Source organism: Excalfactoria chinensis, unplaced genomic scaffold (assembly GCF_039878825.1).
Source record: "Excalfactoria chinensis isolate bCotChi1 unplaced genomic scaffold, bCotChi1.hap2 Scaffold_389, whole genome shotgun sequence".
Taxonomy (NCBI): Eukaryota; Metazoa; Chordata; class Aves; order Galliformes; family Phasianidae; genus Excalfactoria; species Excalfactoria chinensis.
The window spans coordinates 1-21,066 of record NW_027315677.1 but is presented as its reverse complement, the minus strand read 5'-3'; the positions used below and the strand labels follow the sequence as shown (position 1 = coordinate 21,066).

The 21,066-nt window shown below is 50.9% G+C and overlaps 1 protein-coding gene across 1 annotated transcript in view; it reads right to left on the bottom strand.

Annotated features, from left to right (window-relative positions):
* The window catches only part of LOC140265010 (integrin alpha-L-like), a gene marked incomplete at its 3' end in the record, with an annotated part of 32,428 nt that extends 13,523 nt beyond the window's left edge, over nucleotides 1–18,905 (bottom strand). Inside the window, exons 1-4 of the mRNA XM_072360889.1 lie at nucleotides 18,837–18,905; nucleotides 13,355–13,485; nucleotides 8,328–8,473; nucleotides 1,114–1,265 (exon numbers count right to left, since the gene is read on the bottom strand). Of these exons, the coding sequence (XP_072216990.1) occupies nucleotides 1,114–1,265; nucleotides 8,328–8,473; nucleotides 13,355–13,485; nucleotides 18,837–18,902 (495 nt within the window). The remainder of the gene's footprint in view (nucleotides 1–1,113; nucleotides 1,266–8,327; nucleotides 8,474–13,354; nucleotides 13,486–18,836) is intronic.
* Between the last annotated feature and the right edge of the window lie 2,161 nt (nucleotides 18,906–21,066).

Sequence of the window (21,066 nt, the reverse complement as noted above, 5' to 3'; positions counted from 1 at the left end):
CTATGGGCTCCATTATATCCTATGGGCTCCCATTATATCCTATGGGCTCCATTATCCCCTATGGGCTCCATTATATCCTATGGGCTCCCATTATATCCTATGGGACATCCCGTTAGAGCGCCCCCTAATGGCAGGAGGTCGCCATTGCAGGACTCCATTATCCCCTATGGGCTCCATTATATCCTATAGGCTCCATTATATCCTATGGGATCCATTATATCCTATGGGGATCACCGTGATAGCGCCCCCTACCTGCAGGAGGACTGTAATTATTCCCTACGGGCTCCATTATATCCTATGGGCTCCCATTATATCCTATGGGCTCCATTATATCCTATGGGCTCCCAATATATCCTATGGACTCCATTATATCCTATAGGCTCCCATTATATCGTATGGGCTCCATTATATCTTATGGGCTCCCATTATATCCTATGGGCTCCCATTATATCCTATGGGCTCCCATTATATCCTATGGACTCCATTATATCCTATGGGCTCCATTATATCCTATGGGCTCCATTATATCCTATGGGCTCCATTATATCCTATGGGCTCCATTATATCCTATGGGCTCCCATTATATCCTATGGGCTCCATTATCCCCTATGGGCTCCATTATATCCTATGGGCTCCAATTATATCCTATGGGCTCCATTATCCCCTATGGGCTCCCATTATATCCTATGGGCTCCATTATATCCTATGGGCTCCCATTATATCCTATGGGCTCCATTATCCCCTATGGGCTCCCATTATATCCTATGGGCTCCATTATATCCTATGGGCTCCATTATATCCTATGGGCTCCCATTATACACTATGCCCTCCATTATATCCTATGGGCTCCCATTATATCCTATGGGCTCCATTACATCCTACGGGCTCCAATTACATCCTATGGGCTCCCATTATATCCTATGGGCTCCATTATATCCTATGGGCTCCATTATATCCTATGGGACTCCCCATTAAAGCGCCCCCTGCCGGCAGGAGGTCGCCATTGCAGGACTCCATTATTCCCTATGGGCTCCATTATATCCTATGGGCTCCCATTATATCCTATGGGCTCCCATTATATCCCATGGGACTCGGCGTTATAGCGCCCCCTACCTGCAGGAGGACCGTATTGTTCAGGCATCGCTCCTCCCCTTCCAACAACATCCGGTCCTCCCACGTGGTTGACCCGGAAGGGAAATGACCACGTGACCAACGACGTTGAGGTTCGACCCGGAAGAGGAAATGGATGGGGACGAGGAGCCGGCCTATAGGGTTATATGGGGTTATATGGGGTTATATGGGGTTATATGGGGTTATATGGGGGTATATGGGGTTATATGGGGTTATATGGGGTCTATATGGGGTTATATGGGGTTATATGGGGTTATATGGGGTTATATGGGGGGATATGGGGTTATATGGGGTTATATGGGGTTATATGGGGTTATATGGGGATATATGGGGTCTATATGGGGTTATATGGGGTTATATGGGGTTATATGGGGTTATATGGGGTTATATGGGGATATATGGGGTCTATATGGGGTCTATATGGGGACATATGAGGTTATATGGGGTCTATATGGGGTTATATGGGGTCTGTATAGGGTTACATGGGGTCTATATGGGGTCTATATGGGGTTATATGGGTCTATATGGGTCTATATGGAGTTATATGGGGTTATATGGGGTTATATGGGGTTATATGGGGTTATATGGGGTTATATGGTGTTATATGGGGTTATATGGGGGTATATGGGGTTATATGGGGTTATATGGGGTTATATGGGGCCTTTATGGGGCCTATATGGGGTCTATATGGGGTTATATGGGGTTATATGGGGGTATATGGGGTTATATGGGGTCTATATGGGGTCCATATGGGGTTATATGGGGTCTATATGGGGTTATATGGGGTCTATATGGGGTTATATGGGGTTATATGGGGTTATATGGGGTTATATGGGGTCTATATGGGGTCTATATGGGGTTATATGGGGTTATATGGGGTTATATGGTGTCTATATGGGGTCCATATGGGGTTATATGGGGTCTATATGGGGTTATATGGGGTCTATATGGGGACATATGGGGTTATATGGGGTTATATGGGGTCTATATGGGGGTATATGGGGTTATATGGGGTTATATGGGGTTATATGGGGTCTATATGGGGTCTATATGGGGTTATATGGGGTTATATGGTGTTATATGGGGTTATATGGGGTTATATGGGGGGATATGGGGTTATATGGGGTTATATGGGGTTGTATGGGGTTATATGGGGTCTATATGGGGTTATATGGGGTTATATGGGGTTATATGGGGTTATATGGGGTTATATGGGGTTATATGGGGTTATATGGGGTTATATGGGGTCTATATGGGGTTATATGGGGTTATATGGGGTTATATGGGGGGATATGGGGTCATATGGGGTCTATATGGGGTTATATGGGGGTATATGGGGTTATATGGGGTTATATGGGGTCTATATGGGGTCTATATGGGGGTATATGGGGTCTATATGGGGTTATATGGGGACTATATGGGGTTATATGGGGTTATATGGGGTCTATATAGGGTTATAGGGGGTAATATGGGGTTATATGGGGTCTATATGGGGTTATATGGGGTTATATGGGGTTATATGGGGTTATATGGGGTTATATGGGGTCTATATGGGGGTATATGGGGTTATATGGGGTTATATGAGGTTATATGGGGTTATATGGGGTTATATGGGGGGATATGGGGTTATATGGGGTTATATGGGTATATGGGTCTATATGGGGTCTATATGGGGTTATATGGGGTTATATGGGGTCTATATGGGGTTATATGGGGTCTATATGGGGTTATATGGGGTTATATGGGGTTATATGGGGTTATATGGGGGATATGGGGTTATATGGGGTTATATGGGGTTATATGGGGGGATATGGGGTTATATGGGGGGATATGGGGTTATATGGGGTTATATGGGGTTATATGGGGTTATATGGGGTTATATGGGGTTATATGGGGATATATGGGGTCTATATGGGGTCTATATGGGGACATATGAGGTTATATGGGGTCTATATGGGGTTATATGGGGTCTGTATAGGGTTACATGGGGTCTATATGGGGTCTATATGGGGTTATATGGGTCTATATGGGTCTATATGGAGTTATATGGGGTTATATGGGGTTATATGGGGTTATATGGGGTTATATGGTGTTATATGGGGTTATATGGGGGTATATGGGTTATATGGGGTTATATGGGGTTATATGGGGTCTATATGGGGTTATATGGGGTTATATGGGGTTATATGGGGTTATATGGGGCCTTTATGGGCCTATATGGGGTCTATATGGGGTTACATGGGGTTATATGGGGGTATATGGGGTTATATGGGGTCTATATGGGGTCCATATGGGGTTATATGGGGTCTATATGGGGTTATATGGGGTCTATATGGGGTTATATGGGGTTATATGGGGTTATATGGGGTTATATGGGGTCTATATGGGGTCTATATGGTGGTTATATGGGGTTATATGGGGTTATATGGTGTCTATATGGGGTCCATATGGGGTTATATGGGGTCTATATGGGGTTATATGGGGTCTATATGGGGACATATGGGGTTATATGGGGTTATATGGGGTTATATGGGTTATATGGGGTCTATATGGGGTTATATGGGGTTATATGGGGTTATATGGGGTTATATGGGGTTATATGGGGCCTTTATGGGGCCTATATGGGGTCTATATGGGGTTATATGGGGTTATATGGGGGTATATGGGGTTATATGGGGTCTATATGGGGTCCATATGGGGTTATATGGGGTCTATATGGGGTTATATGGGGTCTATATGGGGTTATATGGGGTTATATGGGGTTATATGGGGTTATATGGGGTCTATATGGGGTCCATATGGGGTTATATGGGGTCTATATGGGGTTATATGGGGTCTATATGGGGACATATGGGGTTATATGGGGTTATATGGGGTTATATGGGGTTATATGGGGTCTATATGGGGTTATATGGGGTTATATGGGGTCTATATGGGGTCTATATGGGGTTATATGGGGTTATATGGTGTTATATGGGGTTATATGGGGTTATATGGGGGGATATGGGGTTATATGGGGTTATATGGGGTTGTATGGGGTTATATGGGGTCTATATGGGGTTATATGGGGTTATATGGGGTTATATGGGGTTATATGGGGTTATATGGGGTTATATGGGGTTATATGGGGTTATATGGGGTTATATGGGGTTATATGGGGGGATATGGGGTCATATGGGGTCTATATGGGGTTATATGGGGGTATATGGGGTTATATGGGGTTATATGGGGTCTATATGGGGTCTATATGGGGGTATATGGGGTCTATATGGGGTTATATGGGGACTATATGGGGTTATATGGGGTTATATGGGGTCTATATAGGGTTATAGGGGGTAATATGGGGTTATATGGGGGTCTATATGGGGTTATATGGGGTTATATGGGGTTATATGGGGTTATATGGGGTTATATGGGGTTATATGGGGTCTATATGGGGGTATATGGGGTTATATGGGGTTATATGAGGTTATATGGGGTTATATGGGGTTATATGGGGTTATATGGGGTTATATGGGGTCTATATGGGGGTATATGGGGTTATATGGGGTTATATGAGGTTATATGGGGTTATATGGGGTTATATGGGGGGATATGGGGTTATATGGGGTTATATGGGGTTATATGGGGTCTATATGGGGTCTATATGGGGTTATATGGGGTTATATGGGGTCTATATGGGGTTATATGGGGTCTATATGGGGTTATATGGGGTTATATGGGGTCTATATGGGGTTATATGGGGTCTATATGGGGACATATGGGGTTATATGGGGTTATATGGGGTTATATGGGGTTATATGGGGTCTATATGGGGTTATATGGGGTTATATGGGGTCTATATGGGGTCTATATGGGGTTATATGGGGTTATATGGTGTTATATGGGGTTATATGGGGTTATATGGGGGGATATGGGGTTATATGGGGTTATATGGGGTTGTATGGGGTTATATGGGGTCTATATGGGGTTATATGGGGTTATATGGGGTTATATGGGGTTATATGGGGTTATATGGGTTATATGGGGTTATATGGGGTTATATGGGGTTATATGGGGTTATATGGGGGGATATGGGGTCATATGGGGTCTATATGGGGTTATATGGGGGTATATGGGGTTATATGGGGTTATATGGGGTCTATATGGGGTCTATATGGGGGTATATGGGGTCTATATGGGGTTATATGGGGACTATATGGGGTTATATGGGGTTATATGGGGTCTATATAGGGTTATAGGGGGTAATATGGGGTTATATGGGGTCTATATGGGGTTATATGGGGTTATATGGGGTTATATGGGGTTATATGGGGTTATATGGGGTCTATATGGGGGTATATGGGGTTATATGGGGTTATATGAGGTTATATGGGGTTATATGGGGTTATATGGGGTTATATGGGGTTATATGGGGTCTATATGGGGGTATATGGGGTTATATGGGGTTATATGAGGTTATATGGGGTTATATGGGGTTATATGGGGGGATATGGGGTTATATGGGGTTATATGGGGTTATATGGGGTCTATATGGGGTCTATATGGGGTTATATGGGGTTATATGGGGTCTATATGGGGTTATATGGGGTCTATAAGGGGTTATATGGGGTTATATGGGGTCTATATGGGGTTATATGGGGTATATGGGGTTATATGGGGTCTATATGGGGTTATATGGGGTTATATGGGGTTATATGGGGGGATATTGGGGGATATGGGGGTATATGGGGTTATTTGGGGTTATATGGGGTTATATGGGGTTATATGGGGTTATATGGGGTTATATGGGGTCTATACGGGGTTATATGGGGTGGCTATGGGGTGGATATGGGGGGATATGGGGTTATATGGGGTTATATGGGGTTATATGGGGTTATATGGGGTCTATATGGGGTTATATGGGGTCTATATGGGTCTATATGGGGTCTATATGGGGTTATATGGGGTCTATATGGGGTCTATATGGGGTCTATATGGGGTCTATATGGGGTTATATGGGGTCTATATGGGGTTATATGGGGTTATATGGGATTATATGGGGTCTATATGGGGTTATATGGGGTTATATGGGGGTATATGGGGTTATATGGGGTTATATGGGGTTATATGGGGTCTATATGAGGTTATATGGGGTCTATACGGGGTCTATATGGGGTTATATGGATTATATGGGGTTATATGGAGACTATATGGGGTCTATATGGGGTTACATGGGGTTATATGGGGTTATATGGGGTCTATATGGGGTTATATGGGGTTATATTGGGTCTATATGGGGTCTATATGGGGTTATATGGGGTTATATGGGGTTATATGGGGGTATATGGGGGTATATGGGGTTATATGGGGTTATATGGGGTCTATATGGGGTTATATGGGGTCTATATGGGGTCTATATGGGGTTATATGGGGTTATATGGGGTCTATATGGGGTTATATGGGGTCTATATGAGGTTATATGGGGTTATATGGGGTCCATATGGGGTTATATGCGGTTAAATGGGGTTATATGGGGTTATATGGGGTTATATGGGGTCTATATGGGGTCTTTATGAGGTTATATGCGGTTATATGCGGTTTATATGAGGTCTATATGGGGTTATATGGGGTCTATATGGGGTTATATAGGGTCCATATGGGGTTATATAGGGTCTATGTGGGGTTATATGGGGCCTATATGGGGTTATATAGGGTCTATATGAGGATATATGGGGTTATATGAGCTTATATGGGGTCATATGGGGTTTATATGGGTTTATATGGGGTTATATAGGGTATATATAAAGTTATATGGGGTCTATATGGGGCCTATATGGGGTTATATTGGGTCTATATGGGGTCTATATGGGGTTAAATGGGTCTATATGGGCTTATATGGGGTCTATATGGGGTCTATATGGGGTTATATGGGGTCCATGTGGGGTTATATAGGGTCTATATGAGGTTATATGGGGTCTATATGGGGTCTATATGCGGTTATATGGGGTTATATGGGGTCTATATGGGGTTATATGGGGTTATATGGGGTTATATGGGGTTATATGGGGTTATATGGGGTTATATGGGGTCTATATGGGGTTATATTGGGTCTATATGGTGTCTATATGGGTCTATATGGGGTTAAATGGGTCTATATGGGCTTATATGGGGTCTATATGGGGTTATATGGGGTTATATGGGGACTATATGGGGTTATATGGGGGGATATGGGGGTATATGGGGTTATATGGGGTTATATGGGGTTATATGGGGTTATATGGGGTTATATGGGGTCTATATGGGGTCTATATGCGGTCTATATGGGGTTATATGGGGTTATATGGGGTCCATGTGGGGTTATATAGGGTCTATGTGAGGTTATATGGGGTCTATATGCGGTTATATGGAGTTATATGGGGTTATATTGGGCCTAAATGGGGTTATATGGGGTTATATGGGGGGATGTATGGGGCAGGGTTGGTTATGGGGCTGGTTATGGGTCAGGCGGGCTCTATGGGGCAGGTGGGATCTATGGGTCAGATCTATGGGGCAGGTGGGATCTATGGGGCTGGATCTATGGGGCAGGGTCGGATCTATGGGGCTGGATCTATGGGTCAGACCGGCTCTATAGGGCTGGATCTATGGGGCAGGTGGGATCTATGGGTCAGGTGGGATCTATGGGGCTGGATCTATGGGTCAGGTTGGATCTATGGGGCTGGATCTATGGGTCAGGTGGGATCTATGGGGCAGGTTGGATCTATGGGGCAGGGTCGGATCTATGGGACTGGATCTATGGGGCAGGTTGGATCTATGGGTCGGATCTATGGGTCAGGTTGGCTCTATGGGGCTGGATCTATGGGGCCGGATCTATGGGTCAGGCGGGCTCTATGGGGCAGGTGGGATCTATGGGTCAGATCTATGGGGCTGGATCTATGGGTCAGCCGGGCTCTATGGGATCTATGGGGCTGGATCTATGGGGCAGGTGGGATCTATGGGTCAGATCTATGGGGCTGGATCTATGGGTCAGATCTATGGGGCAGGGTTGGTTATGGGTTGGATCTATGGGTCAGATCTATGGGTCAGGTTGGATGTATGGGGCAGGCAGGATCTATGGGGCTGAATCTATGGGGCAGGCAGGATCTATGGGGCAGGATCTATGGGGCAGGATCTATGGGGCAGGATCTATGGGGCAGGTTGGATCTATGGGGCTGGACCTGTGTAGGTGGTGCTGACGAGGTTTGTCCTCATGCAGAGCCGCAGCCCCACAGCGATGGCGGCCGCCCCACATCGGCCCCACAAGTGAGGGAGGCGCCGAACAGGAAGCGACAAGATGGCCGACACCGACACCACCGGGCGGGAACTGAACGGAAACCGGAAACCGGAAGTTAGAGCCGGAAACCGGAACAGGAAGTCAAAACCGGAAATTGGAAATCGAAACCGAAACAGAAAGTCAGAGCCGGGACCGGAAACCAGAACCGGAAACCGGAACAGGAAGTCAGAACCGGAAACCGGAAGCTAGAGCCGAAACCGAAAACCGGAACAGGAAGTCAGAAACCGGAAACCGTAAGTCAGAGCCGAGACCGGAAACCGGAACAGGAAGTCAGAACCGGAAATCGGAACAGGAAGTCAGAACCGGAAATCGGAACAGAAAGTAAGAGGCGGGACCGGAAACCGGAACAGGAAGTCAGAACCGGAAACCGAAAGTCAGAGCCGAGACCGGAAACCGGAAATCTGAACCGGAAACCGGAACAGAAAGTCAGATCCAGGACCGGAAACCGGAAATCTGAACCGAAAACCGGAACAGGAAGTCAGAACCGGTATCGGAAGCCGGGACTGGAAACCGGAAGCCGGCTCCCAACCCTCCTACAATCCGGACCGGAAACCGGAAGTGGAAGCCAGAACCGGAAGTCGGGACCGGAAACCAGGATGGAAACGTCCCTACAACTCGGACCGGAAGATGGAAGGAAACCGGAAACCGGAACCGGAAACCGGGACAGAAACACGCCCACAACCCAGACAGGAAGTTGGTCCGGAACCAGGACTGGGACCGGAAATGGGACCGGAAACCGGAAGCCAGACCCAGAACCAGCCCCAGAACCGACCCCATAACTGACCCTATAACCGGCCCCATAACCAGCCCCATATCCAGCCCTATAACCAACCCCATAACCAGCCCCATAACCAGCCCCATAACCAGCCCCATAGCTGACCCTATAAGTGACCCCATAACCGATCCCATAACCAGCCCCATAACCAGCCCCATAACCGACCCCATACCCAGCCCCATAACCAGCCCCATAGCTGACCCTATAACCGACCCCATACCTGAAGATCAGTGCCTGCCCCATACCCAGCCCCATAACCAGCCCCATAACCGACCCCATAACCAGCCCCATAGCTGACCCTATAACCGACCCCATAACCAGCCCCATAACCGACCCCATAGCCAACCCCATAACTGACCCTATAACTTACACCATAAGCAGCCCCATAACCGACCCTATAACCGACCCCATAACCAGCCCCATAACCAGCCCTATAAGGGGCCCAATACGCAGCCCCATAAGGAGCCCCATGACCCCATAACCAGCCCCATAACCGACCCTATAACTGACCCCATATCCAGTCCCATAACTGGCCCCATACCCAGCCCCATAACCGACCCCATAACCAGCCCCATAAGCGGCCCTATAACCAGCCCCATAACCAGCCCTATAACTGACCCCATAACCGGCCCTATAACCGACCCCATAACCAGCCCCATAACCGACCCCATACCCAGCCCCATAGCTGACCCTATAAGTGACCCTATAACCGACCCCATACCTGAAGATCAGTGCCTGCCCCATACCCAGCCCCATAACCAGCCCCATAACCGACCCCATAACCAGCCCCATAACCAGCCCCATACCCAGCCCCATACCCAGCCCCATAACCGGCCCCATAACCAGCCCCATAGCTGACCCTATAACCGACCCCATAACCAGCCCCATAACTGACCCCATACACAGCCCCATAACCGACCCTATAACCGACCCCATATCCAGCCCCATAACTGACCCCATACCCGACCCCATAACCAGCCCTATAAGGGGCCCTAAAAGTGGCCCTGTAACCAGCCCCATAACCAGCCCCATAACCGACCCTATAACCAGCCCCATAACTGACCCCATAGCTGACCCTATAAGTGACCCCATAACCAGCCCCATAACCAGCCCCATAACCGGCCCTATAAGTGACCCCATACCCAGCCCCATTAGTGACCCCATAGCTGACCTTATAAGTGACCCCGACCCCATACCCAGCCCCATAAGTGACCCCATAACCAGCCCTATAACCGACCCCATAACTGACCCCATACCTGAAGATCAGCGCCTGCCCCATAACCAGCCCCATAACCAGCCCCATAACCGACCCCATAACCGACCCTATAACCAGCCCCATAACCAACCCTATAACTGACCCCATAACGAGCCCCATAAGGGGCCCTAAAAGTGGCCCTATAACTGACCCCATAACCGGCCCTATAAGTGACCCCATAACCGACCCTATAACCAGCCCCATAAGTGACCCCATAACCGGCCCTATAAGTGACCCTATAACTGACCCCATAACCAGCCCCATAACCAGCCCCATAACCGGCCCCATAACCGACCCCATGACCAGCCCCATAACTGACCCTATAGCTGACCCCATAAGCAGCCCCATAGCTGACCCCATAGCCGACCCCATAACCAGCCCCATAACCGACCCTATAACTGACCCCATAACCAGCCCCATAACCAGCCCCATAACTGACCCCATAACCAGCCCCATAACCGACCCCATAACCAGCCCCATAACCGACCCCATAACCAGCCCCATAACCAGCCCCATAACCAGCCCCATAACCGACCCCATAACTGACCCCATAACCAGCCCCATACCCAGCCCCATAACCGACCCCATATCCAGCCCCATAACCAGCCCCTTAAGCAGCCCCACAACCAGCCCCATAACCAACCCCATAACCAGCTGCATAACCAACCCTATAACTGACCCCATAACCAGCCCCATAACCAACCCTATAAGTGACCCCATAACCAGCCCCATAGCTGACCCCATAACCGACCCTATAACCGGCCCCATAACCAGGCCCATAACCAGCCCCATATCCAGCCCCATAACCGACCCTATAACCGACCCCATAACCGACCCTATAACTGACCCCATAACCGACCCCATACCTGAAGATGAGCGCCTGCCCCATAACCAGCCCCATAACGAGCCCTATAAGGAGCCCCATGACCCCATAACCGACCCTATAACCGACCCCATAACCAGCCCCATAACCAGCCCCATAACCAGCCCCATAACCAGCCCTATAACCAGCCCCATAACCGACCCTATAACTGACCCCATAACCAGCCCCATAAGCAGCCCCATAACCGGCCCTATAAGGAGTCCCATGACCCCATAACCAGCCCCATAACCAACCCCATAACCAGCCCCATAACCAGCCCCATAGCTGACCCTATAAGTGACCCGATAACCAGCCCCATAACCAGCCCCATAACCGACCCTATAACCGACCCCATAACCAGCCCCATAACCAACCCTATAACTGACCCCATAACTGGCCCTATAACCAACCCCATAACCTACCCCATAGCTGACCCCATAACCAGCCCCATAACCGACCCCATAACCAGCCCCATAAGTGACCCCATAACCGGCCCTATAAGTGACCCCATACCCAGCCCCATAAGTGACCCCATAACCAACCCTATAACCGACCCCATACCCAGCCCCATAAGTGACCCCATAGCTGACCCCATAACCGACCCCATACCCAGCCCCATAACCGGCCCCATAACCGACCCCATACCCAGCCCCATAACCGGCCCCATAACCGACCCCATAACCAGCCCCATAACCAGCCCCATAACCAGCCCCATAACCAGCCCCATAACTGACCCTATAGCTGACCCCATAAGCAGCCCCATAGCTGACCCCATAGCCGACCCCATACCCAGCCCCATACCCAGCCCCATAACCAGCCCCATAACCGACCCCATAGCTGACCCTATAAGTGACCCCATACCCAGCCCCATACCCAGCCCCATAACCAGCCCCATAACCGACCCCATAACCAGCCCCATAGCTGACCCTATAAGTGACCCCATACCCAGCCCCATAGCTGACCCTATAAGTGACCCCATACCCAGCCCCATAGCTGACCCTATAAGTGACCCCATACCCAGCCCCATAGCTGACCCTATAAGTGACCCCATACCCAGCCCCATAGCTGACCCTATAAGTGACCCCATAACCAGCCCCATAGCTGACCCTATAAGTGACCCCATAACCAGCCCCATAGCTGACCCTATAAGTGACCCCATACCCAGCCCCATAGCTGACCCTATAACTGACCCTATAACCGACCCCATACCTGAAGATCAGCACCTGCCCCATAACCAGCCCCATAACCGACCCCATAACCAGCCCCATAACCAGCCCCATAACCAGCCCCATAACCAACCCCATAACCAGCCCCATAACCAGCCCTATAAGGGGCCCTAAAAGTGGCCCTATAACCAGCTCTATAACCGGCCCCATAACTGGCCTCATAACCGATCCTATAACTGACCCCATAACCGACCCCATAAGCCCCATACCTGAAGATGAGCGCCTGCCCCATAACCAACCCCATAACCAGTCCTATAAAAAGCCCCATGACCCCATAACTGACCCTATAACCGACCCCATAACCAGCCCCATAACCAACCCTATAACTGACCCCATAACCGGCCCTATAACCAACCCCATAACCTACCCCATAGCTGACCCCATAACCAGCCCCATAACCGACCCCATAACCAGCCCCATAAGTGACCCCATAACCGGCCCTATAAGTGACCCCATACCCAGCCCCATAAGTGACCCCATAACCAACCCTATAACCGACCCCATACCCAGCCCCATAAGTGACCCCATAGCTGACCCTATAACCAGACCCATAACCAGCCCCATAACCGACCCCATAGCTGACCCTATAAGTGACCCCATAACTGGCCCCATAACCAGCCCCATAAGTGACCCCATAACCGGCCCTATAAGTGACCCCATACCCAGCCCCATAAGTGACCCCATACCCAGCCCCATACCCAGCCCCATAACCGGCCCCATAGCTGACCCTATAAGTGACCCTATAACCGACCCTATAACTGACCCTATAACCGACCCCATACCCACCCCATACCTGAAGATCAGCGCCTGCCCCATGGCCCCCACAGCCAGGTCAGGCCCCCCGTCCCCATTGAGGTCGTGGCTCCCGTCCAGCGCCGCCCCAAACTGACTCAGCCCCACAGACACAGCCACGGCCGGAAGGCGCTATGGGGCACAGGGAACATATAGGGACCATAGGGACACATAGGGACCCCATAGAGACCCATAGGGACCCATAGAGACCCATAGAGACCTATAGAGACCCATAGGGACACATAGGGACCCCATAGAGACCCCATAGAGACACATAGGGACCATAGGGGGACATAGGGACACATAGGGAAACATAGGGACCCATAGAGACCCATAGGGACACATAGAGACCCATAGAGACCTCATTGGAACCCATAGAGACCCCATAGAGTCCCCATAGAGACCCACAGGGACCCCATAGAGACCCCATAGAGACCCCATAGAGACCCATAGAGATCCATAGAGACCCATAGAGACCTACAGAGACCCATAGGGACACATAGAGACACATGGAGACCCATAGGGACCCCATAGGGACCCCATAAGGACCCTATAGAGACCCATAGAGACACATAGAGACACATACGGACCATAGGGACCATAGGGACCATAGGGACACATAGAGACACATAGGGACACATAGAGACCCCATGGAGACCCATATAGACCCATAGGGACACATAGTGATCCATAAAGACCCATAGGGACACATAGGGACCCTATAGAGCCACATAGGGACCCATAGAGACCCATAGAGACCCATAGAGACCTAATAGAGATCCATAGGGACCCATGGACACCCCATAGTGACCCATTGCGACCCATAGAGACCCATAGGGACACATAGAGACCCATAGGGACCCCATAGGGACACATACACACCCCATAGAGACCCATAGAGACCCATAGAGACCATAGAGACCCATAGGGACCCCATAGAGACCCCATAGAGACCTATAGAGACCCATAGGGACACATTGAGACACATAGAGACCCATAGAGACCCATAGAGACCCATAGGGACACATAGAGACCATAGGGATCCATACAGTGTGCCTCTGGTGGCGCAGTGGTAGAATTGCTGCTTGCAACACCAGAGGCTCGGGGTTCGAATCTCCCCTGTGGTGCAAGTGGCAGAAATGCTGCTCTGCTACACAGAAGGGCTCGAATCCTGGGAGTTGGACTCGATGATCTCTAAGATCCCTTCCAACTCGCACGATACTATGATACTATGATACAGACCCAAAGGGACCCATAGAGACCCCATAGAGACCCACAGGGACCCCATTGGAACCCATAGAGACCCATTGGGACACCATAGAGACCCATAGAGACCCCATTGGAACCCATAGAGACCCATAGAGACACATGGAGACCCATAGGGACCCATAGAGACCCCATAAGGACCCATAGGGACGCATAGGGACCCATAGTGACCCATTGGGACCCATAGGGACGCATGGAGACCCCATAGAGACCCACAGGGACCCATAGGGACACATAGAGACCCATAGAGACCCCATAGAGACCCCATAGGGACCCATAGGGACCCATAGGGACACATAGAGACCCATAGAGACACATAGGGACACAAAGAGACCCCATAGGGACCCATAGAGACACATAGAGACCCATAGAGACACGTAGAGACACATAGAGACCCATAGGGACCCCATAGGGACACACAGGGACACATAGGGACCCATAGAGACCCCATATGACCCCATAGCTCCCCATAGAGACCCATAGAGATCCCATAGAGACCCCATAGGGACCCATAGAGACCCCATAGGGACACATAGGGACCATAGGGACACATAGGGACCATAGAGACCCCATAGAGACCCCATAGAGACCCATAGAGACCCCATAGGGACACATAGGGACACATAGGGACACATAGGGACCCATAGAAACCCATAGGGACCCCATAGAGACCCATAGGGACCCCATAGAGACCCATAGAGACCCCATTGGAACCCATAGAGACCCCATAGAGACCCCATAGAGACCCCATAGAGACCCCATAGGGACACATAGGGACCATAGGGACACATAGGGACCATAGGGACACATAGGGGGACATGGGGACCCATAGGGACACATAGGGACACATAGGGACACATAGAGACCCCATAGAGACCCCATAGAGACCCCATAGAGACCCCATAGGGACACATAGAGACCCATAGGGACACATAGAGACCCATAGGGACACATAGGGACACATGGGGGGACATGGGGACCCCATAGAGACACATAGAGACCCCATAGGGACCCATAGGGACCCCATAGGGACGCATAGGGACACATAGAGACACATAGAGATCCCATAGAGACCCCATAGGGACCCATAGAGACCCCATAGGGACACATAGGGACACATAGGGACACATAGAGACCCATAGAGACCCATAGGGATCCATACAGACCCAAAGGGACCCATAGAGACCCATAGAGACCCCATAGAGACCCACAGGGACCCCATTGGAACCCATAGAGACCCATTGGGACACCATAGAGACCCATAGAGACCCCATTGGAACCCATAGAGACCCATAGAGACACATGGAGACCCATAGAGACCCCATAGGGACCCATAGAGACCCATAGAGAACAATAGAGACCCATAGGGACACATAGGGACCCATAGAAACACATAGATAGAGACCCATAGAGACACATAGAGACCCCATGGAGACCCATATAGACCCATAGGGACCCATAGGGACACATAGAGACCCCACAGAGAGACATAGAGACCCCATAGAGAGACATAGAGACCCCATAGGGACCCTATAGAGCCACATAGGGACCCATAGAGACCTCATAGAGACCCATAGAGACCCCATAGAGACCCATAGGGACCCATAGGGACCCATAGAGACCCATAGGGACACATAGGGACCCATAGAGACCCATAGTGACCCATTGGGACCCATAGGAACCCCATAGAGACCCATAGAGACCCATAGGGACCCATAGGGACCCATAGGGACACATAGAGACCCCACAGAGAGACATAGAGACCCCATAGAGAGACATAGAGACCCCATAGGGACCCTATAGAGCCACATAGGGACCCATAGAGACCCATAGAGACCTCATAGAGACCCATAGAGACCCCATAGAGACCCATAGGGACCCATAGGGACCCATAGAGACCCATAGTGACCCATTGGGACCCATAGGAACCCCATAGAGACCCATAGGGACACATAGGAACACATAGGAACACATAGAGCCCCATAGGGACCCATAGGGACGCATGGAGACCCCATAGGGACCCATAGGGACCATAGAGATACATGGAGACCCATAGAGACCCCATAGAGATCCACAGGGACCCATAGGGACCCATAGGGACACATAGAAACCCATAGAGACCCTATAGAGCCCCACAGAGACCCCATATGACCCCATAGCTCCCCATAGAGACCCATAGAGACCTATAGAGACCCATAGAGACCCATAGAGACACATGGAGACCCATAGAGACCCATAGAGACCCCATACGGACCCTATAGAGACCCCATAGAGACCCCATATGACCCCATAGCACCCCATAGAGACCCCATAGAGCCCCATAGACACCCCATAGAGCTTCACAGTACCCCATAGAGACCCCATAGAGCCCCATATAAACCCCATAGAGCCCCATAGACACCCCATAGAGCCCCATAACCACCCCATAGAGCCCCATAGTGCCCCACAGAACCACACAGAAACCCCATAGAGCCCCATAGAGACCCCATAGAGCCCCATATAGACCCCATAACCTCCCTATAGAACCCCATAGAAACCCCATAGAGCCCCATAGACACCCCATAGAGCCTCATAGCTCCCCATAGAGCCCCATAGACACCCCATAGAGCCTCATAGAACCCCATAGACATCCCATAGAGCCCCATAGACCCCCAATAGAGCCCCATAGCGCCCCATAGACAGCCCATAGAGCCTCATAGCGCCCCATAGACACCCCATAGAGCCCCATAGACACCTCATTACCACCCCATATCACCCCATACCACCCCACAGAGCCCCATAGACACCCCATATCACCCCATATGACCCCATATCGCCCCATAGGACCCACCTGCACGCAGTGGGGCTCGGTCCCAGCCCTGCAGACATAGACGGCTCCCCTGCCCCCATCCTCCATTGGAGCCCCATAGAGACCCCATAGAGCCCCATAGAGCCCCATAGAGACCCCATAGAGACCCCATAGAGACCCCATAGAGCCCCATAGAGACCCCATAGAGCCCCATAGAGCCCCATAGAGTCCCATAGAGACCCCATAGACCCCCATAGAGACCCCATAGAGCCCCATAGACACCCTATAGAGTCCAATGTAGACCCCATAGAGCCCCATAGAGCCCCACAGCACCCCATAGAGCCCCCATAGAGACCCATATAGACCCCATAACCTCCCTATAGAACCCCATAGAAACCCCATAGAGCCCCATAGCACCCCATAGAGCCCCACAGAACCACATAGAGCCCCATAGACACCCCATAGAGCCCCATAGAAACCCCATAGAGCCCCATAGAAACCCCATAGAGCCCCATAACCACCACATACAGCTCCATAGAGCCCCACAGACACCCCATAGAGCCCCATAGAGTCCCATAGAGACCCCATAGAGCCCCATAGAGCCCCATAGAGACCCCATAGACCCCCATAGAGACCCCATAGAGCCCCATAGAGACCCCATAGACCCCCATAGAGCCCCATAGAGACCCCATAGAGACCCATAGAGACCCCATAGAGCCCCATAGAGTCCCATAGAGACCCCATAGACACCCATAGAGCCCCATAGAGACCCCATAGACACCCATAGAGCCCCATAGAGACCCCATAGACCCCCCATAGAGCCACATAGACACCTCATAGAACCCCATAGAGCCCCACAGACATCCAATAGAGCCCCATAGAGCCCCATAGACACCCCATAGAGCCTCATAGCGCCCCATAGAGCCCCATAGACCCCCCATAGAGCCCCATAGAGCCCCATAAACCCCCATAGAGCCCCATAGAGCCCCATAGAGACCCACAGAGCCCCATAGACACCCTATAGAGTCCAATGTAGACCCCATAGAGCCCCATAGGGCCCGTTAGAGACCCTATAGAGACCCCATAGAACCCCATAGAGCCCCATTGACACCCCATAGAGCCCCATATAGACCCCATAACCTCCCTATAGAACCCCATAGAAACCCCATAGAGCCCCATATAAACCCCATATCCTCCCTATAGAACCCCATAGAGCCCCATAGAGACCCCATAGACACCCCATACAGCCCCATAGAGACCCCATAGAGCCCCATATAGACCCCATAACCTCCCTATAGAACCGCATAGAAACCCCATAGAGCCCCATAGACACCCCATATCACCCCATAGACACCCCATAGAGCCTCATAGCGCCCCATAGACACCCCATATAACCCCATATGACCCCATATCGCCCCATAGGACCCACCTGCACGCAGTGGGGCTCGGTCCCAGCCCTGCAGACATAGACGGCTCCCCTCCCCCCATCCTCCATTGGAGCCCCATAGAGACCCCATAGACCCCCATAGAGCCCCATAGACACCCTATAGAGTCCAATGTAGAGCCCATAGAGACCCCATAGAGTCCCATAGAGACCCCATAGACCCCCATAGAGCCCCATAGAGACCCCATAGACCCCCATAGAGTCCCATAGAGCCCCATAGAGCCCCATAGAGACCCCATAGACCTCCATAGAGCCCCATAGAGACCCCATAGACCCCCATAGACACCCCATAGAGCCCCATAGCACCCCATAGAGCCCCATAGAGCCCCACAGAGCCCCACAGAACCACATAGAGACCCCATAGAGCCCCATATAGACCCCATAGAGCCCCACAGAGCCCCATAGACACCCCATAGAGCCCCATAGACTCCCCATAGAGCCCCATAGCGCCCCATAGAGACCCCATAGAGCCCCATAGCTTCCCATAGAGCCCCCATAGAGCCACATAGACACCTCATAGAACCCCATAGAGCCCCACAGATATCCAATAGAACCCCATAGAGCCCCATAGACACCCCATAGAGCCCCATAGAGCCCCATAGACACCCTATAGAGCCCCATAGACCCCCCATAGAGCCTCATAGCGCCCCATAGACACCCCATAGAGCCTCATAGCGCCCCACAGACACCCCATAGAGCCCCATATAAACCCCATAGAGCCCCACAGAAACCCCATAACCACCCCATAGAGCCCCATAGACACCCCACAGAGCCCCATAGAGAACCCATAGAGCCCCACAGAGCCCCATAGACACCCCATAGAGCCCCATAGACTCCCCATAGAGCCCCATAGCGCCCCATAGACACCCCATAGAGCCTCATAGCGCCCCATAGACACCCCATAGAGCCCCATAGACACCTCATTACCACCCCATATCACCCCATAACCACCCCACAGAGCCCCAATGACACCCCATATAACCCCATATCACCCCATATCACCCCATAGGACCCACCTGCACGCAGTGGGGCTCGGTCCCAGCCCTGCAGACATAGACGGCTCCCCTCCCCCCATCCTCCATTGGAGCCCCATAGAGACCCCATAGACCCCCATAGAGTCCCATAGAGACCCCATAGACCCCCATAGAACCCCATAGAGACCCCATAGACCCCCATAGAGCTCCATAGAGTCCCATAGAGACCCCATAGACCCCCATAGAGTCCTATAGAGCGCCATAGAGACCCCATAGAGCCCCATAGACACCCCCATAGAGCCCCATAGAGCCCCATAGAGACCCCATAGAGCCCCATATAGACCCCATAACCTCCCTATTGAACCCTATAGAAACCCCATAGAGCCCCATATAAACCCCATAACCTCCCTATAGAACCCCATAGAGCCCCATAGAGACCCCATAGACACCCCATACAGCCCCATAGAGACCCCATAGAGCCCCATATAGACCCCATAACCTCCCTATAGAACCGCATAGAAACCCCATAGAGCCCCATAGACACCCCATATCCTCCCTATAGAACCCCATAGAGCCCCATAGAAACCCCATAGAGCCCCATAGAGACCCCATAGAGCCCCATAAACACCCCATAGAGCCCCATAGAAACCGCATAGAGCCCCATAGCTTCCCATAGAGCCCCCATAGAGCCACATAGAGTCCCATAGAGACCCCATAGACCCCCATAGAGACCCCATAGAGCCCCATGGAATCCTATAGAGTCCAATGCGGACCCCATAGAGCCCTACAGTGCCCCACAGAACCACATAGAGACCCCATAGAGCCCCATAGAGACCCCATAGAGCCCCATATAAACCCCATAGAGCCCCATATAGACCCCATAACCTCCCTATAGAACCCCATAGAAACCCCATAGAGCCCCATATAAACCCCATATCCTCCCTATAGAACCCCATAGAGTCCCATAGAGACCCCATAGAGACCCATAGAGCCCCATATAAACCCCATAGAGCCCCATAGGGCCCCATAGACACCCCATAGAGCCCCATAGATCCCCATAGAGCCCCATAGCGCCCCATAGACCCCCATAGAGCCCCATAGAGACCCCATAGAGCCCCACAGAGCCCCATAGACCCCCCATAGAGCCACATAGACACCTCATAGAACTCCATAGAGCCCCACAGACATCCAATAGAGCCCCATAGAGCCCCATAGACACCCCATAGAGCCTCATAGCGCCA